Source organism: Salmo trutta, chromosome 14 (assembly GCF_901001165.1).
Source record: "Salmo trutta chromosome 14, fSalTru1.1, whole genome shotgun sequence".
Classification (NCBI taxonomy): domain Eukaryota; kingdom Metazoa; phylum Chordata; class Actinopteri; order Salmoniformes; family Salmonidae; genus Salmo; species Salmo trutta.
In genome coordinates, this window is record NC_042970.1 from 78062109 (window position 1) to 78088773 (window position 26665).

The window sequence follows — 26665 nt, forward strand, 5'->3', positions numbered from 1 at the left end:
CTTCGTACATCAGCTGATATCTCAAAGTGCTGTACAGAAACCCAGCCTAAAACCCCAAACAGCAAGCAATGCATGTGAAAGAAGCACGGTTGCTAGGAAAAACTCCCTAGGAAAAACTCCCTAGAAAGGCCAAAAACCTAGGAAGAAACCTAGAGAGGAACCAGGCTATGAGGGGTGGCCAGTCCTCTTCTGGCTGTGCCGGGTGGATATTATAACAGAACATGGTCAAGATGTTAAAATACCCTTCCAGTCCTACCAAGGCTGTGCCCCTGACCAGTCATGTGAAATCCGTAGATTAGGGCCTAATTCATTCATGTCAATTGATAGATTTCCTTATATGAACTGTAACTCAGCAAAATCTTTGAAATTGTTGCATGCTAAGTTTATATTTTTGTTCAGTATGTATACATTTAGAAACAGTGTGTCTGGAAGGATCACCATAGCAGCAAGGTCATGCAGAATACCCATTCTATTCTATTTTATTGTATTCTATATTATTGTATTGTATTGTAGTGTATTCTATGATATTTTATGATATTTTATTGGATTCTATTGGATTCTATTAAATTCAATGTTATTGTATTTATTCTATTGTATTCTATTGTATTCTATTACATTTCTGTCTCTCTGGAAAATGGATCATGTGCAGATGAGTTGCGTTTGGAGGAAAGAGTTGATGTTTTAAAAAATATGTGTAATCTGATCAAGTCAACTTTTCTCACAGGAGAGCCTTCCCTACTTTTTAAACTGTCAAAATAGATCAAGTTGGTCATTACTCTCTCATCCTCAGCTCAACCCTGGCTGTGTGTCCTAGCCTTAGATGGAGTGAGAGTTAGAATACCTCATGATAAGGTGTAGACCATACTATTTACCAAGAGTTTTCACTAGCACAGACTGGACTATGTTGCGGGACTCATCTGATGGCATTGAGGAGTTTACCACATCAGTCACCGGCTTCATTAATAAGTTCATCAACGACGTCATCCCCACAGTGACTGTACGTACATATCCAAACCAGAAGCCTTGGATTACAGGCAACATTTTCTCTGAGCTAAAGGCTAGAGCTGCCACTTTCAAGGAGCGGGACACTAATTTGGACACTTATAAGAAATCCCACTACGTCCACTGACGAATCATCATACAGGAATAGAGTTAATACAGGACCAAGATCAAATCCTACAACACTGGCTCTGATGCTCGTTGGATGTGGCAGGAATTGCAAACTATCATGGATTACAAAGGAAAACCGAGCCACGAGCTGTCCAGTGATGCAAGTCTACCAGATGAGCTAAATACCTTCTATGCTCACTTCGAGGCAAGCAACACTAAACCATGCATGAGAGAACCAGCAGTTACGGATGAATATGTGATCACCCTCTCTGTAGCCGATGTGAGTAAGATCTTTAAACAGGTTAACATGCCCTGACCAGTTGGCAAGTGTCTTCACGGACAGTTTCAAATTCTTCCTGACCCAGTCTGTAATACCTACTTGTTTCAAGCAGACTACCATAGTCCTAGTAACCTGTCTAAATTACTATCGCCCGGTAGCACTCACATCTGTAGCCATGAAATGCTTTGAAAGGCTGGTCATGGCTCAGTGTTCAGCGTTCAACCACATTGTGCCATCCAAGCTCATCACTAAGCTAAGGATGTTGGGAGTAAACACCTCCCTCTGCAACTGGATCCTAGACTTCCTAACCCCCCCCCCCCCCCCCCCCCCCCCCCCCCCAGGTGGTGAGGGTAGGCAACAACACATCCGCTACACTGACCCTCAACACGGGGGCCCCTTAGTTCCCTCCTGTATGCCTTGTTCACCCACGACTGCTTGGCCGCGCACAACTCCAACACCATCATTTAGTTTTCGACGGTGGTAGACCTGATCACTGATAATGATGAGACAGCCAACAGGGAGGAGGTCAGAGACCTGGCAGTGTGGTACCAGGACAACAACCTCTCCATCAAAGTCAGGAAGACAAAGGAACTGATCGTGGACTACAGGAAACGGAGGGCCGAGCACGCCCCCATCCACATCGACGGGGCTGTAGTGGACCAGGTCAAGAGCTTCAAGTTCCTTGCTGTCCACATCACAAAGGAATTATAATGGTCCACACAAACCAACACAGTCGTGAAGAGGGCACGACAACGCGTCTTCCCCCTCAGGAGGCTGGAAAGATTCGACATGGACCCTCTGATCCTCAAAAAGTTCTACGGCTGCAACATTGAAAGCGTCTTGACTGGCTGCATCACCACTTTGTAAGACTACTGCATGGCATTTGACCACAAGGCGCTACAGAGGGTTGTGTGTACGGCCCTGTACATCACTGGGGCCGAGCTCCCTGCCATCCAAGACCTCTATACCAGCCGGTTTCAGAGGAAGGCCCTAAAAATTGTCAAAGACTCCAGCTACCCAAGTCATAGACTGTTCTCTCTGCTACTGCATGGCAGGCGGTACCGATGCACCAAGTCTTGAACCAACAGGACCCTGAACAGCTTCTACCCCCAAGCCTTAAGACTGCTAAATAGTTAGTTAAATAATTAAACAATAGCTACCCCGACTATCGGCACTGACCCTTTTTGCACCCTTTTGACTGATCAACTATGCTGCTATTACTGTTTATTATCTATCCTGTTGCCTAGTCACTTTATCCCTACCTAAATGTACATATCTACCTCAATTACCTTGTACCCCTGCACATTGACTCGGTATTGGTACCCAGTGTATATAGCCAAGATATCATTACTCATTGTGTATTTATTCCTCATGTTATTATTTTTCAAATGTTCTATTATTTCTCTATATTATTTTTGCATTGTTGGAAAGGTTCCATAAGTAACCATTTCACTGTTAGTCTACATCTGTTGTTTTTGAAACATGTGACTAATAAAACTCGATTTGAGAAGTGCAGAAAATGTACCTGGAGAACAATAAACTAGAACATTCTATTCTATTATGTCTACCAAAAATACTGCTTCAATCTGTGACGCCCCTGTACACAGATCCAGGGTCAGATTTTCTCTCTAAATCCTCTAATTAACCATTTAGAGTGTGAAAGAAAAAGCCTGTGGTAGGCAGCTTCGTCCAACACGCAGTCAGATTATGCGCTGTGTACCCTCCTCTAATTTATTGGTTTTCTACAATTGGTGTATTTTCAGACAACGCCTTCCAATGCGTGTTCACTGATTGGTGCAGCTCACATCAATCAAGTTTTGCAGCAAGGTTGGTTGAACGCTAGCCGGTTGTTGATGATCCATCAAAAGTCGTCAGTCACTGGTGGAGAGGAGTCGCAGTAATCAGGTAAGGTTTATGATGAGCTCCTTCCTAAACTAAACCGATGATCGTAGATAAGAGTACAATGAAAGCATACCACGTACAAGAGTCAGCATAAATGCGTTTGTTTCCAATTGAAAGAATATACATACAGTGTCAGTTCTATATCGCGATTCTGCCCTTGACTGTATCGGTAGCTATGCGAAGCTAGCTATGTTATGTGTGCCAAATTGATTCAGAGACTGGACTGAGAGAGTCATACGCTTTAACTGGCAGGACTCATGAATTGCATGAATGGCACCGCTTGTTCACGTTGAATGAGGAGCCAGACAATGCCTTATCATTCAAGAGGTTTGCAATGGAAATAGAGTAAAGGCAAAGCAATTCCACATTGACTCCACAAGCTGAAATAAACTTTTGCTTTCAGTTTTTGATTGTCACCCCCCTCCCCTCTGTTGTTTTTAGTCAAGCAAAGCACACAATGCTGCTTAACTATGCAGTTGGGACATGGTTGAGTCTCACAAGGGAGTGGGTGGGACCAAATGCTGGGCTGGGTTCAAATACTATTTTAAATACATTTTGATTCATTTGCCTGTGTTCAATTGAGCTTGTCTGGTGAAATGGAACCAACAGAATAGTCCCAGATGTGTAAAACCCACCCATTTGGGGTTGGCACTACAGACACGCTGACGCGAATGCTCAAAGTATTTGAAAGATTTCAAATAGTATTTGAACCCAAGTCTGATTGCATCAGTGTTGTTGTTGATAGACCAGAGAGAAGTACTCAACATACCAGATCAGGTAACCATAATTATGACCTTTGTACACAGATTCTAATCTTGACTGTTTGCAGTAGTGTGATTCCTCTCAAAACTAGAACCAAAACAGACCATGATTTTGGGGATTTTCACAAAATGTAATCCATAGAAGAATTGGGCTCTGTTTTCGTGTGGAATCACACAATACGTCTTGCTGATTACCATCCCTGTCTGCACTCTTATCAACCCTTATCTGTCCTTGCTTGATTCCTTGCATCCTATCTCCTCGCCTAGGCCTAACTCCCAACCGTATTGGAGGAGGAGGTCCAAGGACCCTCCCCTCAAACCTTCTACTCCAATGGGTGTTGAGAAGGAAGCAAGCAGAGAGAATGTGAGGTATTGTTGAAGAATGAAACGAGACAGAGCCTCTTCCTAACGTCCTTTCTCTCTCCTCTCTGTACCCAGGCCACCACCATGCAGTTTCTAAGGGGAGTCATGGAGACTGTGTCCGCCGTCTCTAACCTCTTCTCCAACCCCTACCGCGTCAGGGAAGTACCACTGTCGGACTACAGCGGAGGGGGGAAGGTCAAGCTGAAGGAGGAGGGACGCATGGTGCTGTACAAGAACACCCCTTGTCAGAGTTGGGACTGCCTGCTCAAGTGCCCTGATACGCCCACCGTCGCCTTGAGGTGGGTTGGGGGGCAGAGAGAGTGGGATGGGAGAGGACAGGAGGAGACAGGAGGAGAGTGTGATGGAGGATGGAGGTGGAGACAGGAGGAGAGTGTGATGGAGGGAGAGGAGGATGGAGGTGGAGACAGGAGGAGAGTGTGATGGAGGGAGAGGAGGATGGAGGTGGAGACAGGAGGAGAGTGTGATGGAGGGAGAGGAGGATGGAGGTGGAGACAGGAGGAGAGTGTGATGGAGGATGGAGGTGGAGAGACCGCAGCAAAATCTTTGTTGTTGTTGATTTTCATACTTGCTGGCTAGAGCCCCTCTTTGTTTCCGCCCATTCGACATCGTTCAAGACCTTTTTTAAGCCTTAGCCCCAACCATCTCTTTAAGAATTCACATGAGTCAGCATGGCATTGTCCTCCAGAAAGTAGTCTCTAAGTAAACTTTCTCCCACGGAGCTTTGTCCATAGCACCTGCTAAATTCAGGGCAGCGATGTCGAGACCTGTAGCAACTCTTTTGCAGTTGTCCATAACTGTATATCTTTCCAAAAATCTGCAGTAGCAATGATCATCAATATACTGACCAGGTCCCGGTTTCCCAAAAGCATCTTAAGGCAAAGTTCATTGTTAGAACATTATTATTATTGTTGTTATTATTATTGTTAGGAGCATCTCCGAGCTGTTTCCTATAAACAATCGTTATTAACTTTGCACTAGAAAACGCTGGTAATCCAACGCCTGCCTCAGGCCACTCGTAGAACAGTTAAGTGCGTTGTTAGATGCTTTTTCTTGCCCTCCCGTATCACTTAATACACAGAAGATCTCAGCTAAACATAGAATCACATGGTTTATCCGTCTCTCTGATAACTTCAGAACAAAAGTCGACTACAAATATGAAGTTGCCAATGTCTTTGCAATTGATACAAGCGAAGTGTGTGTGTGTATATATATAAAAAACCGAGATGACTGGATTAAAATATAAACAGCAGACTATAGGCCTATTTCAATCATGTTGAAGTACATGACATGTTTATTTTGCTAATTGTTGGCTACTGTCTGTAATTTGTCTCAATTTAATTAATGATATGTAGCCAATAAGGTGCCAAATCTTGATTTAGTGCATTATCATAGGGTAAGCATTAGAATAAGCCGCCTCAAAATTTGCAGCTGTAGGTGGTAATATCTCTCTAGGAGCTGATCTGTTGTCAGTATTGTGAAATAATTCTAATGTTAAGGAAATATTTGAATGGAGAAAGCTGATCCGAGAGCAGCACTCCCTTTCTTTCGATCCTGTCAGTATGGACACATGCTCCAACAATGCACTTAGTGACCATTCTCTCTGTGTGGTGTTCTGGGAAATGTATGTTACATCTTTGGCCATTGTAGGAAAGATGCATGGTTAAAACACTAGTAAGCCTAAGTTCCATCGGTCCCTGGCCCGTGACATGAGACTAATCAGGACTCATCTCTCGGCATATCCAGCCCCACCCATTAGCTCAGCCAATCATGGCAAGCCAGGAAGGATACTGTCTTTCTCCCTATATAGGTCAGTGTTTTCTCCTTGGCTAAACTAGGCTTGTAATTGAACGTTTTTGTTCATATTTACAGATCACATGCAAGTTTTTCACAGATAGAACTGAGTTCCGATTTCCTACTCCTCCTTCCCAGCAAAAGGTGCACTCACTCACTATATTTTACTTCCCAGTCCGTAGGCTTTCCGAGGGGGAGTGAGTCATGAAACCTTTGGAAGAAGAGTAGAACATCTGAATGTAGAGAGGAAGAGGTGAAACGAGAGTTTTCACTCCGCCCAAAATCTGTCCATGAAAAATAAGCCCACGAAGTGAGGAATGTTTGAATGGAGCTCAATGAGTGTCGAATATGCTAAATTGCTACGCGAGGCTTATTTGATCAACTAGAACTTTCCTAATGGTTAGGTTGTTAGGACTGCGCTAATATAAGTGGACGCACGTGGCATTTCAGCAACGTTGAAAAAAAACAACTGTCGGAGTTGTGCCTGTTGTCATAGAGGACTCATCATGGATATAACCCGTTTTAACATGGACATTGCCATTGAGGGCTTCTACCACTTTTTTAAGTAGTCAACTGCGTGGGGATTCCTATCAGTTCGGAGCAATCAGCCAATGAAGAAGAAAATTGTCTACTTTTAAAATGGAGATGGCCTCAATGGGGTTGCCCAGGCTGTCACAGATGCTACATATAATGACACTGATACAAAGATGAGTCCTCTATCTATCTCAATGGCCTTTTGTTTACATGCATATCTGCCCTCTCATTGGCTAGAATGGTCCCACCTGATCTCGCCTCCTCACACCTGCATTCCATCTTTGAGGACATATATTTCCATTGTTAATCGACTATCTTGCCAGTATAATGGACAATCTTTGGTCGGGTCGGCTGACCTTTGGTTGACATCTCCACTTCCCGTCTCCTAGGTTGTTTCAGGTCAACTCCGAGGAGGACGCCATGAACTGGTTCCCCCAGTACGCCCTCAAGCTTCGTCCCTTCTACGAGACCCTCCCCCTCCCCAAGCCAGAGGCAGTCCAGCCAATAGTAGACTGCCTCCGTAATCACGCTGACTGGAGCTCCGCCCACATCGCCGTGGATACGGGCCTGAGGGAATGCCTGAAGCACAACCACGTCCAGAGGTGAGGTTGTAGAGTCTGGCTATAAGCATGTAATGAGTGGGTTATAAGCATGTTATTACCAAAGAGTTGCTGTAAAGCATTAGGGCGTGAGTAATCCCCCGGACAGATCTGCGTCAACAGAACTGCTACTGTAGAATCTGTCAGGAAGGAATGTGATGGGTGAAGATAACAAGCACCAGTAATTCTCGTGTTTGGGGTTTTCGTCACTGGTTATTTGGACAAATCACGATTTAACAGGTGTTTAGCATTTCAGAAGGGGACGGGACATTCAGCCCGTAACCTACAGAGAGAGAGAGCAGGTGGGGCTCCTTGTTCTAGCATCTCTTCATCTCTTAACACACATGGACTCAGAACTTAATCGAGCAGCTGACCAATTTACATGAGACTTTAGTTCTGGGTTAACCGATATTGTGGCTTAAGCAATAGGGAATATGTTGATTTTAAAATGAGCGATGGTCTCCCTCCCTTCCCCTCTCCTCTCTCCCTAATCATATTGATACTTCACACTCCTCACCCTCTCCAGCCAGATAAACGCCAGGGACGCTGCTGGTCAGACCCCGTTACACCTGGCGTGTGAGCGGGGGGAAGTGGCATGTGTCAGAGAGCTGCTGGAGGAGTGCCAGGCTCGCACCGACATCAAAGACAAGAACGGGGAGACGCCAATGCATTGTGCCGCCAAGCAGGACTCGGCTACTATTATACAGGTGTGACACACACACACACACACACACACACACACACACACACACACACACACACACACACACACACACACACACACACAGAGTCGTGTACAGCTAACCTTGTGGGGACACACAATTCCGTGCTTCTACACCTGTATTGCTTGCTGTTTGGGGTTTTAGGCTGGGTTTCTGTACAGCACTTTGAGATATCAGCTGATGTAAGAAGGGCTTCATAAATAAATTTGATTTGATTCAGTCCCGTTCAAAATCCAATGTAACCCTAAACCTAACTCGTACCCTAACCTTAACCCTAACCACCCTAAATTAGCATTTAATCTAGTGGGGACTAACAAAATGTTTGTTTACTATTCTTGTGGGGACTTCTGGTCGACACAAGAATAGTTACCACACTGAGTAACCAAAACATTATGAACACCTGCTCTTTCCATGACAGACTGACCAGGTGAATCTAGGTGAAAGCTATGATCCCTTATTGATGTCACCTGTTAAATCCACTTCAATCAGTGTAAATGAAGGGGAGGAGACGGGTTAAAGAAGGATTTTTAAGCCTTGAGACAATTGAGACATGGATTGTGTGTGTCATTCAGAGGGTGAATGGGCAAGACAAAATATTTAACTGACTTTTAACTGGGTATGTTAGTTGCCAGGCAGACTGGTTTGTGTCAATGGGGGGGTGCAACTCAATATTAGGAAGGTGTTCCTAATGTTTGGTATACTCAGTGTAAGATGCCCCATGCACTGTGCTGCCAAACAGGACTTGTGCGTGTGCGCATAAAGGTCCCATGCAGTTTCAAGTTCCAGTTTGTACCTATACCAATATGACAGTCATAGACACTGCATTACATGGGAACAGGGCAGGCTGGCCTGAGTGGAGTTGCCAACAACCCGATTTTCCGGTTTCCAGGGATACAGCTATTTTCAACCTAGCTTCCTTTTTCTAGTGAAATTGTGTGAACTCCGCTCAGGCGTTTCTCTCATGCCTGCTACGTCAGGTTAATGTCGGGCTAACATAAACCAGGCAGCGGGTGGGGGCTCCGGGTGGTGGGGGCTCCGGGTGGTAGGGCCAGTCACAGGTAGCCAGTCTCAGAAAGGGGACATTGACTCTACTGCGAAGGCAAGGCAGGGCTGTGCTAGTTCTTTTAGTGCAGTGCTGGGTGGTACTCATTAGTCCACACTGTAGCAAAAGAGTTTCTCGTTGGACAAATTCAGCTAGGTCCCTCCTTGTTTTGGCCTGTTTTCTTCTTCTGTTTGATTGCTATTGAATGCAACCCTGCTTTGCAGTGTACGTGTTGAAGTACTAGCGCTCTGCGTCTCCGATCCGTGTATCCCAGATATTCCTCTGCTGCGGCCGGGGCCCAGAACTGTCAGGACAGGGACAGGACCCGGCTGCTGTTATGCAGGTCAGACTGAGGACTCTGGGTCACCTCTCTATAGCTGTCAGTACACAACGCTGTCTGTTCTCTATATTCAGATCAGCTACAAGACTGCTGCAGTACATCTGCTGTTCCTTCCTTCTGTCCTTTTACATGGATTTTCAGGGTTTCAGAACACATTTGGAGGGAATAGTCACGATCTCACTCGCAGTTAAACATGTGATGTTTTATTCGCTTTTTTAAGTTTAAAAACATATACAGATGGCCTTCATCAGAAACGTATACATTGCAATTAAAATGTCGAAATGACAGCAAGGTCCCTATTAAAATGTGTCTGCTTTTGGTTTCTCCCTCCTCTAGGCGCTGTGCAGTAGGATGTGTGCGGGGGTGAATGAGCTGAACGGGGCGGGGGAGACGCCCCTCCATGTTTCTTGTCGCCTCGGGAGGGTAGAGGCCGTGAACGCCCTCCTGGGGGGAGGAGCTCGCTGTGACATCATCGGGGGCAGTGGCTACCCAATCCACGCCGCCATGAAGTACAGTGAGAAGGGGTGAGAGCACAGATTGGCAAAGAGGGAATGGTGATGAATGTTGATTGGCTCTTTCATTAGCTAAGGGAGAATGGAGAACACTGATTGGTGGTATAGTGGTGAGAGGAGATTGCCGTGTCCCAAATCTACCTCCTAGCTCCTGTCTTCCCCACAGTTTTTGCAGATGTGAAGGCGCTGGATAGGTCAAACAAGATTCCACTACATTGTTTACAATTCTCTCACTCTTCTTTCTACCTTTCTCTCTCTCGCACCCTCCTCTCTCGCTCCCTCACCCTCCTCTCTCGCTCCCTCTCTCTCGCTCCCTCTCTCTCGCTCCCTCTCGCTCCCTCTCTCTCGCTCCCTCTCTCTCCTCTCCCTCGCTCCCTCTCTCTCTCTCCTCTCTCTCGCTCCCTCTCTCTCGCTCCCTCTCTCTCGCTCCCTCTCTCTCCTCTCTCTCGCTCCCTCTCTCTCGCTCCCTCTCTCTCGCTCCCTCTCTCTCCTCTCTCGCTCCCTCTCTCTCCTCTCTCGCTCCCTCTCTCTCGCTCCCTCTCTCTCGCTCCCTCTCTCTCGCTCCCTCTCTCTCGCTCCCTCTCTCTCGCTCTCTCTCGCTCCCTCTCTCTCGCTCCCTCTCTCTCGCTCTCTCTCTCTCCTCTCTCTGCTCCCTCCCTTGCTCCCTCTCTAGTTGTGCTGAGGCTGTCCTGGATGCAGACCCAGGTCAGCTACAGGTAGAAGATGCCGTCTATGGAGGAACCCCCCTACACTGGTGCAAGACTGCAGAGGTAGAGGGAACACTTTACAATTACACTTTTTCACCCAAAATGAATTGTGATAAAATACTTTAATTGCCCCTCCATGATAAAATCGGTGGAACTTTGGATCTGTTTCCGTCCGTTCGTACCTACTAACATGCTTACCAGGGTTTCCATTTACCGACTTTTGGCCGATGAAAAAACTATAAATAAATGTTTTGCTTGCCAAATTGTCCGTCTATAGTTTAATTTGCCCAATTTTGTGAAAATAATTGCTACTATTTTTTATTTCTCAACTGGTAATTGAAAAGCGCCTCCCAATCGGCGTTCTAGTGCATAAGACACGGTAGGGAGGCTATCAGCGTGTCACCCAGCACTTTACAACGTGAGCTGGAGGCAGTATGCATTTTGAAAACATATACTTAATAGTTTGAAACCTCAAAGTTTTACTTCATATTCTGAGGCATGTCTTACCTTGCTTCAAAGTAGCCTAGTCAAAAGCAGTTATGGTCTTCCCCATTGAAACCTGCATTTCTCTCCTGTTCTATTGGTTTCCGACGTTCTTTCGTTGTCCAGAAGCCAAAGCCACAATCCTAGTCATATTAGAAACTCTTCCTAGTGTTTTCCCACAAATTGCATTTTGGCAAATGATGTTGTATTGGCTGCTTCATTACAGGAGTTGCACAGAATATTAAGATGAATTACCATAATCTAAATGTGATTTCTGTCATTCTGAGCATTGTGGGTGGACGCCCTACTGGGTTACACACCCAATGCAAATTGGTCCGGTAAATTAAAATCTTGCCGGTCATGTTGTCCGGCGTCTTTTTCCTAACGGAAACCCTTGTACGTACGTTAGTCACATGCGATATCTCAGACACCACTCGCCTGATTTATTTAAAAATGTTTAACCAAACTCGGGTGACTTTTGCGTCTTGCCATAGTGTAGTTTCACAAATGCCACATCTCTGATTGGCCCAAAGGGGGCGATATAGTAATCAGCTGAACTGAGAAACTTTGAACAAGCATTTCTCCTGTCCCGTTGAGCTCCAGTCATGACACTTTGTGCTGTATATGCTTCTCCTCATGAGAAACAGGAAACGTGGGTGAATGCATCTCGCTGTGGAGATCCAACATGTGACAAAACTACACTGAGTGGGCCAAGGGGGCGCTGCATCATTCTGTAGGGGACAACATGTTTACTACTGTTGCTAGTTAAATGTACTGAAACCTGAAGTATCTACTTGTTTCTATGTATCAAGTTATGGTCAAACAGATATTATTTACAAGTCTGTGTTAAACATGGCTAAGTGATAGCATGCTTTTCCTCTCTCCCTCCCCTCTACTTCTCCCCCCTTTCTCTACCCCCTCCCTCTCTAGATGTGTCGTACGCTGCTGGAGCGAGGTTGCTTGGTGAACTACCTCAGTAAGACAGGGGAGAGTGCACTGCACGTCCTGACCAAGAGGGGGCGCTTCGATGCTTCCATGGTGCTGCTCACACACGGGGGGGAACCCAACCTCAAGGGTCAGGATGGGAACACAGCCCTGCATCTGGCTATGAAGGTATGTAGGGAGGGGCTGTGTGTGTGTGTGTGTGTGTGTGTGTGTGTGTGTGTGTGTGTGTGTGTGTGTCACACAGAGGGGAAACACGGCCCTGCTTCTGGCTATGAAGGTAGGGAGGGTGTGTGTAGTGTGTGTGTGTGGTTTATGTGTCACACAGAGGGGAAACACGGCTCTGGCTATGAAGGTAGGGAGGGTGTGTGTGTGTGTGTGTGTGTGTGTGTGTGTCACACAGAGGGGAAACACGGCCCTGCTTCTGGCTATAAAGGTAGGGAGGGTGTGTGTGTGTGTGTGGTTTATGTGTCACACAGAGGGGAAACACGGCCCTGCTTCTGGCTATGAAGGTAGGGAGGGTGTGTTGTTGCACTCAGTGGGAGTTTAATGCTTCGGTAACCTTCCTCTTTATCTCAAACATATGAATCCCCTCAACAATAATTAAGGGTACAAATGATTAGGGGTACGGTCTAGGGTTAGACGGGAATGGTTAGGGGTACGGTCTAGGGTTAGATGGGAATGATTAGGGGTACGGTCTAGGGTTAGACGGGAATGATTAGAGGTACGGTCTAGGGTTAGACGGGAATGATTAGAGGTACGGTCTAGGGTTAGACGGGAATGATTAGAGGTACGGTCTAGGGTTAGACGGGAATGATTAGAGGTACGGTCTAGGGTTAGACGGGAATGATTAGAGGTACGGTCTAGGGTTAGACGGGAATGATTAGGGGTACGGTCTAGGGTTAGACGGGAATGATTAGAGGTACGGTCTAGGGTTAGACGGGAATGATTAGAGGTACGGTCTAGGGTTAGATGGGAATGATTAGAGGTACGGTCTAGGGTTAGACGGGAATGATTAGGGGTACGGTCTAGGGTTAGATGGGAATGATTAGGGGTACGGTCTAGGGTTAGACGGGAATGATTAGAGGTACGGTCTAGGGTTAGACGGGAATGATTAGGGGTACGGTCTAGGGTTAGACGGGAATGATTAGGGGTACGGTCTAGGGTTAGACGGGAATGATTAGGGGTACGGTCTAGGGTTAGATGGGAATGATTAGGGGTACGGTCTAGGGTTAGATGGGAATGGTTAGGGGTACGGTCTAGGGTTAGATGGGAATGGTTAGGGGTACGGTCTAGGGTTAGACGGGAATGATTAGGGGTACGGTCTAGGGTTAGACGGGAATGATTAGGGGTACGGTCTAGGGTTAGACGGGAATGATTAGAGGTACGGTCTAGGGTTAGACGGGAATGATTAGAGGTACAGTCTTAAAAAATATATATATATTTATTTATTTATTTTACCTTTATTTAACCAGGTAGGCAAGTTGAGAACAAGTTCTCATTTACAACTGCGACCTGGCCAAGATAAAGCAAAGCAGTTCGACACATACAACAACACAGAGTTACACATGGAGTAAAACAAACATTCAGTCAATAATACAGTACAAAAAATCTATATACAGTGTGTGCAAATGAGGTAGGATAAGAGAGGTAAGGCAATAAATAGGCCATGGTGGCGAAGTAATTACAATATAGAAATTAAACATTGGAATGGTAGATGTGCAGAAGATGAATGTGCAAGTAGAGATACTGGGGTGCAAAGGAGCAAAATAAATAAATACAGTATGGGGATGAGGCAGTTGGATGGGCTATTTACAGATGAGCTATGTACAGGTGCAGTGATCTGTGAGCTGCTCTGACAGCTGGTGCTTAAAGCTAGTGAGGGAGATATGAGTCTCCAGCTTCAGTGATTTTTGCAGTTCGTTCCAGTCATTGGCTGCAGAGAACTGGAAGGAAAGACGGCCAAAGAAAGAATTGGTTTTGGGGGTGACCAGTGAGATATACCTGCTGGAGCGCGTGCTACGGGTGGGTGCTGCTATGGTGACCAGTGAGCTGAGATAAGGCCGGGCTTTACCTAGCAGAGACTTGTAGATGACCTGGAGCCAGTGGGTTTGGCGACGAATATGAAGCGAGGGCCAGCCAACGAGAGTGTACAGGTCGCGGTGATGGGTAGTATATGTGGCTTTGGTGACAAAACGGATGGCACTGTGATAGACTGCTTCCAATTTTTTGAGTAGAGTGTTGAAAGCTATTTTGTAAATGACATCGCCGAAGTCGAGGATCGGTAGGATGGTCAGTTTTACGAGGGTATGTTTGGCAGCATGAGTGAAGGATGCTTTGTTGTGAAATAGGAAGCCGATTCTAGATTTCATTTTGGATTGGAGATGTTTAATGTGAGTCTGGAAGGATAGTTTACAGTCTAACCAGACACCTAGGTATTTGTAGTTGTCCACATATACTAAGTCAGAGCCATCCAGAGTAGTGATGCTGGACAGGTGGGCAGGTGCGGGTAGCGATCGGTTGAAGAGCATGCATTTAGTTTTACTTGCATTTAAGAGCAGTTGGAGACCACGGAAGGAGAGTTGTATGGCATTGAAGCTCGTTTGGAGGTTAGTTAACACCGTTTCCAAGGAAGGGCCAGATATATACAGAATGGTGTCATCTGCGTAGAGGTGGATCAGGGAATCACCCGCATATGTTGTTGATATATACAGAGAAAAGAGTCGGCCCGAGAATTGAATCCTGTGGTACCCCCATAGAGACTGCCAAAGGTCCGGACAACAGGCCCTCCGATTTGACACACTGAACTCTATTTGAGAAGTAGTTGGTGAACCAGGCGAGGCAGTCATTTGAGAAACCAAGGCTATTGAGTCTGCCGATAAGAATACGGTGATTGACAGAGTTGAAAGCCTTGGCCAGGTCGATGAAGACAGCTGCACAGTACTGTCTTTTATCGATGATGATATCGTTTAGTATCTTCAGCGAGGCCGAGGTGCACCCGTGACCAGCTCGGAAACCGGATTGCACAGCGGAGAAGGTATGGTGGGATTCGAAATGATCAGTGATCTGTTTATTGACTTGGCTTTCGAAGACTTTAGAATGGCAGGGCAGGATGGATATCGGAATGATTAGGGGTACGGTCTAGGGTTAGATGGGAATGATTAGAGGTACGGTCTAGGGTTAGACGGGAATGATTAGGGGTACGGTCTAGGGTTAGACGGGAATGATTAGAGGTACGGTCTAGGGTTAGACGGGAATGATTAGAGGTACGGTCTAGGGTTAGACGGGAATGATTAGGGGTACGGTCTAGGGTTAGACGGGAATGATTAGGGGTACGGTCTAGGGTTAGATGGGAATGATTAGAGGTACGGTCTAGGGTTAGACGGGAATGATTAAGGGTTCGGTCTAGGGTTAGACGGGAATGATTAGAGGTACGGTCTAGGGTTAGACGGGAATGATTAGAGGTACGGTCTAGGGTTCGAATTTGGACACTACATAGTCCCTTCCCGTTCATGACCCCTTGTTTTCCTCTATGACCCCTCCTTCCGTGACCTTTACTCTCTGACCCCTGCTGTTTCGCTACTTACAGATGGACCACATGGAACTGATCAAGGCTCTGATCGTGTTTGGAGCCGACGTGGAGATGCACAATGACCTGGGAGAGACTCCCGGATTGATAGCAGCACGCACTAGTAAAGGTGAGAGGGAAGAAAGAGCAGAGGGAGGGAAAAAGGAGGATGGGGGGAGAGGGTGAGACACCCGGACTCAAAGCATCACGCACTAGTAAAGGTAAGAGGGATGGGGGGGGGAATAGAGTAGGGGGATAGAGTGAGCAAAGGGAACGAAATAATAAATGGGTGGATGAATTAATGAGAAAATTAGGAGTGTTAGTTCCTTGGTGCCTTTATAAATTGTGACGTCACAAGCCAGCACATGAATGAATCCTAACACAACAACAATCTTACGCTGATGTGGATATTAATGAATTCAGAAGCATGTGTTCTTGTGGATGATATAGCATGCATATGTTAGGGCTGTGTGAACATTAATATAACATTAACTACAGTATATTGTGTTCATTGATCATGTGATCTCTGCTCATTGCTCGATTACATTGATTAGTCAGCTGTTCGAAATGTGCTGAAATGATCATAGGCCTTTCGCTCGAGGGTGGGTCAAATTGCGGGGGACTTTCTGGGAATTACTATTTCCTGGGTTTTTTCACCAACACTTGATTTGTCAGCCACTGTCACTTAGGAAGCCAGCAGCCTGAGATGGGTTGTTTGCTAAGCTAACGTTTGTAAAGCTAGCGAGGTAGCTGAATATTATAGCTAAAAAAGCTTAGCTTGCTGCCAAAGAGCTTGCTAAGACTATATATATATATACAATCAAAGAAATATATAATGTTATTTCAAAACATTATCAGTGGTTTATAGCATTAATGTAAGCTAGCTAATGAAAGATAATCAGTGCTGGATGCTTTCACGTTTATCTTGTGTGGGTTTGTTGCTCTTAGCTAGCACACGGACAATCAGTAGCATACTGCAGTAGTGAGACATGAGACAAATTACCAACATAGTTGGATCCTTCATTTGTTTTTACATCACACAATAAACGTTCATGAGACCCGTCAGCCCTCGAATGCTAGCTAGCTAACGTTAGCTTGCAAGTCAGAGTTGAAACAAGCTAACTAACGTGAGCAAGCAGGGATTTTAGCTAGCAGGTCGTATTGAAAGCTACGTCCTATCAAATCTGTTGCCTGGTGTTAATTTCTGTATTTTTGAAGTTATTGTCCATGTCAATCAACCCCTCTGTTGTGGTTTCCATGGTTATACATTTATATAGTTGTTATTGATTGACTAATCGATTGAAAATATCTCAATACAAAAGATTACATGTTATCTATGTCTTTCTATGGAAACCATGCGTGTTGTCCAAATCGGCGTGTGTCATGTGTGAATGCCTGTATGATCTTTTTTACCACTCCTCCCTCTCTCTCAGCAATCTCTTTTTTCTCTCTGTAACTGACTGTGAAATTGAATGCATGCTTTGTTAAAGTTCTTCAGTTCATTTTGCTCTCTCTCTTCCCACTCTCTCTCTCCTGACCTACTCTTTCTCTCTCTCTCTCCCCACTTTCTCCCAACCTACTCTTTTACTCTCTCTCATTCTCTCTCCCATTCTTTCTCTCTCTCATCTCCCCTCTCCTTCTCTCTCTCTCTCTCCTTCCTGCCTGTCATTGTGTGTGCATGTCTCTAACCCCGTGGCTTGGTGTGTTGATTGACTGAAGGCTCCAACAGAAAGGTGCTACTGGACATGCTGTGTAGTGTAGGGGTACAGCGGTGTGCCCCACCCTCCTCCCCCCTCAACACCCATCCTCCCCCCAAGAAGGCTGCTTCGTCACCAGGCATAGGTAAAGCCCCCCCCCATCCTCAATCCCCAAATGTCTCTTTGACCCTTCTCCTCCTGGGGCCATATGTATCAAGCATCTCAGAGTAGGGGTGCTAGGATCAGTTTTGCCGTTCTGATCATAATGAGTTTGATAGAGGGCATCTGATCTTAGATCAGCACTCTTACTCTGAGATGCTTTATGAATACAGGCCCTGATACCATTTTATCTTTCACCCGCTGACCCCCAACCCCAGAACCTCCCTCCCTCCCTCTACTCTGACCCCCAATACCCCAGAACCTCCCTCTCTCTCTCTGCTCTGACCCCCAACCCCAATACCCTAGAACCTCCCTCCCTCTCTCTGCTCTGACCCCCAATACCCCAGAACCTCCCTCCCTCCCTCTGCTCTGACCCCAATACCCCAGAACCTCCCTCCCTCTCTCTTCTCTGACCCCCAATACCCCAGAACCTCCCTCCCTCCCTCCCTCTGCTCTGACCCCCAACCCCCCAGAACCTCCCTCCCTCCCTCTCTCTTCTCTGACCCCCAATACCCCAGAACCTCTCTCCCTCTGCTCTGACCCCCAACCCCAATACCCCAGAACCTCCCTCCCTCCCTCCTTTATTTGATGGTGTTTTATCCGTTTTTTCATCCCCTCTTTTTGTTTTCTCTCTTTTCGTTACTGAAGTCTCCCTCTCTCCGGCATCGTGATCCTCCTTACCTTATGGTCTTCTCCTTTTGAAGACTTTCTGCTTCCATTTGAAAAGGCTTTCTTATTTTTCTCTCTTTTTCTCCCTTTTTCTTTTCGTCAATCCATTCGAACATTAATCTGCTTTGTTTTTAATTCATCCTTCCCTCTGCTATCGCTCCATGTTTGTATTCATCCCTCTCTTCTCTCCCTGCATTTTGAATTATGCTGGTACTTCTCCCCTCTCTTCTGTCTCTTCCCACTTCTCTCACTCCCTTTTCCCCCAGGCTCATCCCCTTCTCTCTGTCCCTCTCTTCCATTCCACTCTGCGCTCCTATTGGTTGATTAGACCTGGGTCCTTGTCTGTGATTGGCCGATAGGGTTCGAGGACATCATGCACGTTGCGGCGGCGGTGGGAGCGATGAGTCGTGGCCGGGAGGAAGTGGACGGGTTCAAAACAGGAAGCAGGAAGTGCGTTTCTGTGTATTTTATTTTGGTTATTTAGATATTTATCCATTTTTTCTTCATTCAAAGTACTGCTGATCTGTGTGATTCATTGGTTGGTTGATTATTACACCAGTTTGGATGAATAGTCAAGTGTACAATATAGACAAATGACTTATATATTGTCTGAATGGCTTGTTCCTCTCTCTCCTACTGTGTAAGAGTCACTCTAATGGCCTCCTCTCTCTCTAGGATAGACAGAGTGCTATGTAAGAGTCACTCTAATGGCCTCCTCTCTCTAGGATAGAGAGACTGCTATGTAAGAGTCTCTCTAATGGCCTCCTCTCGCTAGGATAGACAGAGTGCTATGTAAGAGTCTCTCTAATGGCCTCCTCTCTCTCTAGGATAGACAGAGTGCTGTGTAAGAGTTACTCTAATGGCCTCCTCTCTCCTCTAGGATAGACAGAGTGCTATGTAAGAGTCACTCTAATGGCCTCCTCTCCTCTAGGATAGACAGAGTGCTATGTAAGAGTCTCTCTTATGGCCTCCTCTCTCCTCTAGGATGGATAGACAGACTGCTATGTAAGAGTCACTCTAATGGCCTCCTCTCTCTAGGATAGAGAGACTGCTATGTAAGAGTCACTCTAATGGCCTCCTCTCGCTAGGATAGACAGTGCTGTGTAAGAGTTACTCTAATGGCCTCCTCTCTCCTCTAGGATAGACAGAGTGCTATGTAAGAGTTACTCTAATGGCCTCCTCTCTCTCTAGGATAGACAGAGTGCTATGTAAGAGTCACTCTAATGGCCTCCTCTCTCTCTAGGATAGACAGAGTGCTGTGTAAGAGTCACTCTAATGGCCTCCTCTCTCTCTAGGATAGACAGACTGCTATGTAAGAGTCACTCTAATGGCCTCCTCTCTCTCTAGGATAGACAGAGTGCTATGTAAGAGTCACTCTAATGGCCTCCTCTCCTCTAGGATAGACAGAGTGCTATGTAAGAGTCACTCTAATGGCCTCCTCTCTCTCTAGGATAGACAGACTGCTATGTAAGAGTCACTCTAATGGCCTCCTCTCTCCTCTAGGATAGACAGACTGCTGTGTCTGGATGGAGGGGGCATTAAAGGCTTGGTTCTGATCCAGTTGTTAATCGCCCTGGAGAAAGAGGCAGGCAGGCCCATCAAGGAACTCTTTGACTGGGTTTCTGGGACCAGCACAGGGGGCATACTGGCCCTGGCTATCGTCCATGGTGAGCTGTTACTGTGTATGTTTTATGGGTGTCTGTGTGCAGAGAAACTTAAATGGTGTTATGTATGTGTTTTATATAGTTGATATGGTCCTCAATATTTTTAATGGATTGTTTTTTTTTCATACAAAGTTGTCCCTAACTTCTTAAAGAGCAGCCTTGAACCGTAGACCCTTTCAACATTGAAAGTGTTTGTTTGTGAGATGCTGTCGTACCTTTCCAGGTAAGGATATGGAGTAAATCTCTCTCTCCCTCTCTTCTCTCTCTCTGCAGGTAAGGATATTGAGGAAATCTCTCCCTCTTTCTCTCCAGTTAAGGATATGGAGTAAATCTCTCTCTCCCTCGCTCTCTTCTCTCTCTCTCCCTCTTTCTCTCCAGTTAAGGATATGGAGTAAATCTCTCTCTCCCTCTCTCTCTTCTCTCTCTCTCCCTCTCTCTCTTCTCTCTCTCTCCCTCTCGCTCCAGGTAAGGATATGGAGTATCTGCGATGCCTCTACTTCCGTATGAAGGAGCAGGTGTTCAAGGGGTCGCGACCCTACGAGTCGGCCCCTCTGGAGGACTTCCTGAAGAAAGAGTTCGGAGAGAACACCATGATGACAGACGTACGGCACCCCAGGTAACCATGGAAACACTTTGGCTTTGTCTGATTGGTCAAGTCAGGGTGCTGCTGTAATACTAACACTTTCATTAGCTTCAATTGTATATTCATTAGCTATACATGTATGTTTTCTCTCATCCTGAAGTATCCTTTGCCCTTCTAATATTGTCTGTGTCTCTGTGTGTGTCTCTCTGTGTCTCTCCACAGGGTGATGGTGACCAGCGTGCTGGCAGACAGGCATCCAGGAGAGCTCCATCTCTTTAGGAACTACGACCCCCCCTCCCTGGCCAGAGAACGCCCCTACGCTGCCACAGCCACCTTCCTTCCCCTCACCATACCACAAGGTAACAGAGTGGGGGGGCTGTGTTTGTGTTGTACCTCAGTGTGTGTGTGACGTGATAATGGCCATGTACTCTTCTAATCTCCACCCGGCACAGCCAGAAGAGAACTGGCCCCTCAGAGCCTGGTTCCTCTCTAGGTTTCTTCCTAGGTTCCTGCCTTTCTAGGGAGTTTTTCCTAGCCACCGTGCTTCTACATCTGCTTTGCTTGCTGTTTGGGGTTTGAGGCTGGGTTTCTGTATAAGCACGTTGTGACATCTGCTGATGTAAAAAGGGCTTTATAAATACATTTGATGGATAATGATCGCCCTGTGGGTCTGAGTGTCGGTGTTGTTTGGAGAGTGTGTGTCAGGGCCAGCTGTGTTTCCATCTGGTGGTGGTATGAGTGTGTGTGTTGTTGTTTCAGGATGGGAGGATGAGGATGTGTTGATAGTTGGATACACTCAGGAACCTGCGAAAAAACTTAGGAAGGTGACAGACCAAGGTGTGTGTGTGTTATGTCTCTGTGTGTTATGTCTGTGTGTGTGTGTGTGTGTGTTGTCTCTCTGTGTGTGTGTGTTATGTCTGTGTGTGTGTTCTGTGTGTGTGTGTGTGTGTGTGTGTGTGTGTGTGTGTGTGTGTTGTCTCTGTGTGTGTGTTATGTCTGTGTGTGGTCTGTCTGTCTGACTGTCTGTATGTGTGTTATGTCTCTGTGTGTGTGGTCTGACTGTGTGTATGTGTGTGATGCCTGTTCTCTCTGAGTGAGTGTGTGGAGGTGAAAGGGTCACAGTGAAGATGCTTGGTGAATCTGCTGTCATACCTCACCAATTTAACTTTAACTTTTTTCATCATCAATCATGATTTTGTCTGATTGATTGGTTGATTTGATGCTTAGCCCCAACCCTCTCGGCCTATCAGAGCAGGTCGTGTGGAGAGCCGCCCGTTCCAGTGGCGCCGCCCCCACCTACTTCCGACCAATGGGCCGGTTTCTGGATGGAGGGCTGCTGGCCAACAACCCGACACTGGATGCCATGACTGAGATCCACCAATACAACAAATCCCTGAAAGCAGAGGTGTGACTCTAAGAAGTTTCATCTAAAATGTTCCTTTTGTACTGAATCGTCTATTTAACATCTCTGTCTCTCTCTCTCTCTGTTTATTTTGAATGTAGGGGCGTGGCTTAGAGGTGCAGCGTCTAGGTGTGGTGGTTTCTTTAGGGACAGGTAAGAGCTTTATATTGGTATATTATAATATGTAGAAATCATATGGATGGTAATATGTCATATTTATTGGGACAGGTAAGATATTTATATTGGTATATTATAATATGTAGAAATCATATGGATGGTAATATGTCATATTTATTGGGACAGGTAAGATATTTATATTGGTATATTATAATATGTAGAAATCATATCGATGTGTAATATGTCATATTTATTGGGACAGGTAAGCCTCCCCAGGTAGTGGTGAACTCTGTAGACGTGTTCAGACCCTCCAACCCTCTGGAACTGGCTAAGAGCTTTGTAGGCGCCAAGGAGCTGGGCAAGATGCTGGTGGACTGCGTGAGTTGATTTAACGATTGTTTGATTTATTGTGAGTGACTTTTTTATCCTGCATACTGTTTAGTTAAGAGTTTGAGTTAGTGAAACGTAAGTGACACTAATAGTTGATAGTAATTCATATAAACAAATCTTCACATTTTCATTCAACATTTCAGCTCTGAAACCAATGTCCTAGTAGTCCCTGTATGAAGAGGTCCCTGTTGTATTACTCATCTACAACATACACTGATTTCCTCTGTTTCTCTCCTTCTGTCTGTCAGTGTACAGACTCTGATGGCTGTGCTGTGGACAGGGCCCGGTCCTGGTGTGAGATGACTGATACTGTCTACCACAGGTCAGTCTGACGCTAACCTCATCATACTGATACTGTCTACCACAGGTCAGTCTGACACTAACCTCATCATACTGATACTGTCTACCACAGGTCAGTCTGACACTAACCTCATCATACTGATACTGTCTACCACAGGTCAGTCTGACACTAACCTCATCATACTGATACTGTCTACCACAGGTCAGTCTGACACTAACCTCATCATACTGATACTGTCTACCACAGGTCAGTCTGACACTAACCTCATCATACTGATACTGTCTACCACAGGCCAGTCTGACACTAACCTCATCATACTGATACTGTCTACCACAGGTCAGTCTGACACTAACCTCATCATACTGATACTGTCTACCACAGGTCAGTCTGACACTAACCTCATCATACTGATACTGTCTACCACAGGTCAGTCTAACACTAACCTCATCATACTGATACTGTCTACCACAGGCCAGTCTGACACTAACCTCATCATACTGATACTGTCTACCACAGGTCAGTCTGACACTAACCTCATCATACTGATACTGTCTACCACAGGTCAGTCTGACACTAACCTCATCATACTGATACTGTCTACCACAGGTCAGTCTGACACTAACCTCATCATACTGATACTGTCTACCACAGGTCAGTCTGACACTAACCTCATCATACTGATACTGTCTACCACAGGTCAGTCTGACACTAACCTCATCATACTGATACTGTCTACCACAGGTCAGTCTGACACTAACCTCATCATACTGATACTGTCTACCACAGGTCAGTCTGACACTAACCTCATCATACTGATACTGTCTACCACAGGTAAGTCTGACACTAACCTCATCATACTGATACTGTCTACCACAGGTCAGTCTGACACTAACCTCATCATACTGATACTGTCTACCACAGGTCAGTCTGACACTAACCTCATCATACTGATACTGTCTACCACAGGTAGACAATGTTTTTTTTGTCCACTCAGTGTATGGTGTCTGTGTCTCTGTTGTACATTGGAAATGGAAAGTTTTAACCCTTTGCTCTCGTACCTATAAACGGGTTAAAAATGGTAGATTTGTGCTCCAGTAAGCACCTAAACTGGAACTTAGTGGCTGTACAGTGACCTGATATACATGAGGTCAGAGCTCAGTCTGCTTCCCAGCTCTGTGTGGGGTTTGACTGACAGATGTTCTGAACTTCAGCACCACGTGCAGAAACAAGCTGCCCCCATCCCTCCCGCTAATTAGGCAACTTTTGCAAATGTTTTGTCTTGGTGAGGGGAAACGCTGTAAATGAAGATGACTGGACGTATTTTGAAAGATGGCGCCCTTGGGGATTCTAATAAATGATGTCATACAAGCAGGCAGACAGCTGTGAGTGTAAATGTGCACTTCGCGTCTCCAAATCAGTGAAACTCATGTTGTATACAGTGTCAGCGTTTTTATGATCACGGTTTGTTGTTCAGTTACAAGATGACCTGGCGTCATACCCTGGGTTGTTCTGAACACAATCAGCCTGTGCTTGTTTATTGTGAAGGAAATTTGGCACGGCACACGCACCTGAATGCACTCAGGACTCCTTTCTATGGGCGCCTAAATTACAATCTGTCTGCCTTGTGAAAGCCTAACACTGTAAGACCCTATTTTAGAACTTAACTAGTCATTTTGGCAATGGAACAAGCTTTCACATGATGCCCACCTGACCCAAATTGCAATTTTATAATGGACCGTTTTTGGATTGTGTGAACATCAACAGTAATTGTGTAACTGCAGGGTTGTGTTCCAAACAAATCAACTACAAGTGTGCTTGATCAAGTTCCTCAACGGCACAGCTAGGAGAGCTCTAAACAACACCGTATAGTTAACTGTTCACACTCTGGAGAGGTGTCTCCCCACTTGGAGACTCCAGTTAGTCCTCATTGAAACCCTTGTCATTTTTTTTCTCTTACGTTGCACTAAACTATGTTTTCCAGGAATGTTCTTATGTTACTGAATGTATCCAGAGTATTTTCAGTTTTCGTTGTCAACAAATGCAGTGAAAAGAACAGTAAATGTAAAATGCACATAAAGCCAAGTGTTTAGCTTCAGTCTGGTCAGGTGAACTGTTGTCCTCAGCTTCAGTCTGGTCAGGTGAACTGTTGTCCTCAGCTTCAGTCTGGTCATGGTGAACTGTTGTCCTCAGCTTCAGTCTGGTCATGGTGAACTGTTGTCCTCAGCTTCAGTCTGGTCATGGTGAACTGTTGTCCTCAGCTTCAGTCTGGTCATGGTGAACTGTTGTCCTCAGCTTCAGTCTGGTCATGGTGAACTGTTGTCCTCAGCTTCAGTCTGGTCATGGTGAACTGTTGTCCTCAGCTTCAGTCTGGTCATGGTGAACTGTTGTCCTCAGCTTCAGTCTAATCATTTCCCCATTATCTCCAAACTGTTCCCTTTCAATTGCTACAGTGGTTATGCATTTCATATTTATTCTGTAAGAAACATTTCAAGTTGGCCCTATCCATAAAGGCCAATTCCCACAAGTGTAACAGGTTAAAAACATTCTGTGTGACAGTATGGTGCGTGTGCTCTTGTTGAACTAGCCTGCTCTCTCCTACCCATCCCCCCCAGACTGAGCCCCCAGCTCTCCCAGGAGGTGATGCTGGATGAGGTGAGTGACGCCGTGCTGGTGGACATGCTGTGGGAGACCCAGATGTACCTCTACGAACAGAGGGAGAACGTCCAACTCCTGGCACAGCAACTACTCAACGGCTACTGAGAGGAGAGGCAGAGGAGAGGCAGGGATGGGAGCATGCTATGGGAATCCCAGATGGACATCATACTACTACTGGCACAACAGGGGTTTGTTCATTACGCCGATTCTGGGGCAAAACGTTTCGTCAACGGAAGCAAATGGAACGAAACGGGGAGTGACCTACCAATACCTACCTACCAATTTGTTCAGTAGAAACTCATTTTCTATTGGGGTGTAATCATTGTGTAGATGAAAATGTACTTGAAAAAGCTCTGAGCAAATGTCCATAACCTGATGTTTTGTCAGAGATAGAGGTAGAGAGACACACAGAGAGGGGAAGAGGTAGAGAGTCACAGAGAGGGGAAGAGGTAGAGAGAGAGAGGGAGATAAAAGATAATAGAGCGATGTTTCTTTTTCAATCTGTACTGGTGACTGAATGTTTGAGAGCGTTTCATTCTTCCTCACAGTCGCATGAAGTCAAAGTCTAAAACCTGGGGAAAGGAAGATTCAGCTTTGCACAACAGTACTGAGACTGACAAAGTAACACGTTATATAAAAAATAAATTCAGTAACGGAGGATTACAGTTTGTACAATTGACCTCTTCCTGACATTGTATTTATTTACTGAGCTAATCCAAATCCTTCAAATAATCAGATTTACATTCAATAAAACAAATGCAGCCATGTAAATGATATGAATCACTGTTTTGCGTCATTATTACACCATACTACACCCATAATCCCTCGAACTGACATCCCCATTCAAGTTGATGATGCCTTAATGGGGATGATTTGCTACGGTGTGCACTAATGAATACAACCCGGATCTATCTCTTGTAACTACCTTTGTCCTATCATATCTGCCTTCTTGCTGTCTTAACCTCTCAAATCATAATTATTTCAACTGGACGGACTGAATAAATACCACATTACTTGAATAACCAATCTCAATGGGTTGTGATACTATCTATCTGCACTATTTGTCTGTGTCTGAAATGGCGCCCTGGTCAAAAGTATGTCTACCTAGTGAATAGGATGCTATTCAGACTCAGACTTTCAGTTTTTAACTGAACTCCACCACTTGTTTGTATTAATATCCTATGTACGGTTGTGTATTGGCTTTATTATTGATGATGAAGTGGATATATGAATAAAATAGTAACCTATGGAACTGAATAATTGATTTTTATTGTGTAATTACTATGCAATGAATTAGGTAAGGACCATTTTAACACGCCATTTCTAAGTAACGACTTGGTAAACACTGGGC

General features: G+C 45.5%; 1 protein-coding gene and 1 long non-coding RNA gene across 5 annotated transcripts; both read left to right on the forward strand.

The window, feature by feature from the left end:
* The first annotated feature begins 3210 nt into the window (after positions 1-3210).
* Positions 3211-26571, forward strand: LOC115147472 (85/88 kDa calcium-independent phospholipase A2). Of its 3 annotated transcripts, XM_029689717.1 has the most exons (19): positions 3211-3295; positions 4492-4715; positions 7152-7364; positions 7888-8068; positions 9802-9989; positions 10651-10747; positions 12098-12280; positions 15699-15807; positions 17397-17519; positions 18562-18652; positions 19706-19869; positions 20332-20482; positions 20672-20808; positions 21209-21286; positions 21700-21854; positions 21953-22004; positions 22231-22346; positions 22607-22680; positions 25272-26571. In XM_029689717.1, the coding sequence occupies exons 2-19, from the start codon at positions 4501-4503 to the stop codon at positions 25417-25419; spliced, it is 2475 nt and encodes an 824-aa protein (XP_029545577.1). In that variant the 5' UTR covers positions 3211-3295; positions 4492-4500; the 3' UTR covers positions 25420-26571. The 3 variants fall into 3 exon arrangements, with proteins under 3 accessions (XP_029545577.1, XP_029545578.1, XP_029545579.1); XM_029689718.1 differs by lacking the exon at positions 21209-21286; XM_029689719.1 differs by lacking the exon at positions 17397-17519.
* LOC115147480 (uncharacterized) lies at positions 12303-15351 on the forward strand. Of its 2 annotated transcripts, none has more exons than XR_003866353.1 (2): positions 12303-13295; positions 15277-15351. It is a non-coding gene; the product is annotated as an uncharacterized LOC115147480 (long non-coding RNA). The 2 variants fall into 2 exon arrangements; XR_003866354.1 differs by having other exon boundaries at positions 12303-13262.
* Positions 26572-26665: the final 94 nt, after the last annotated feature.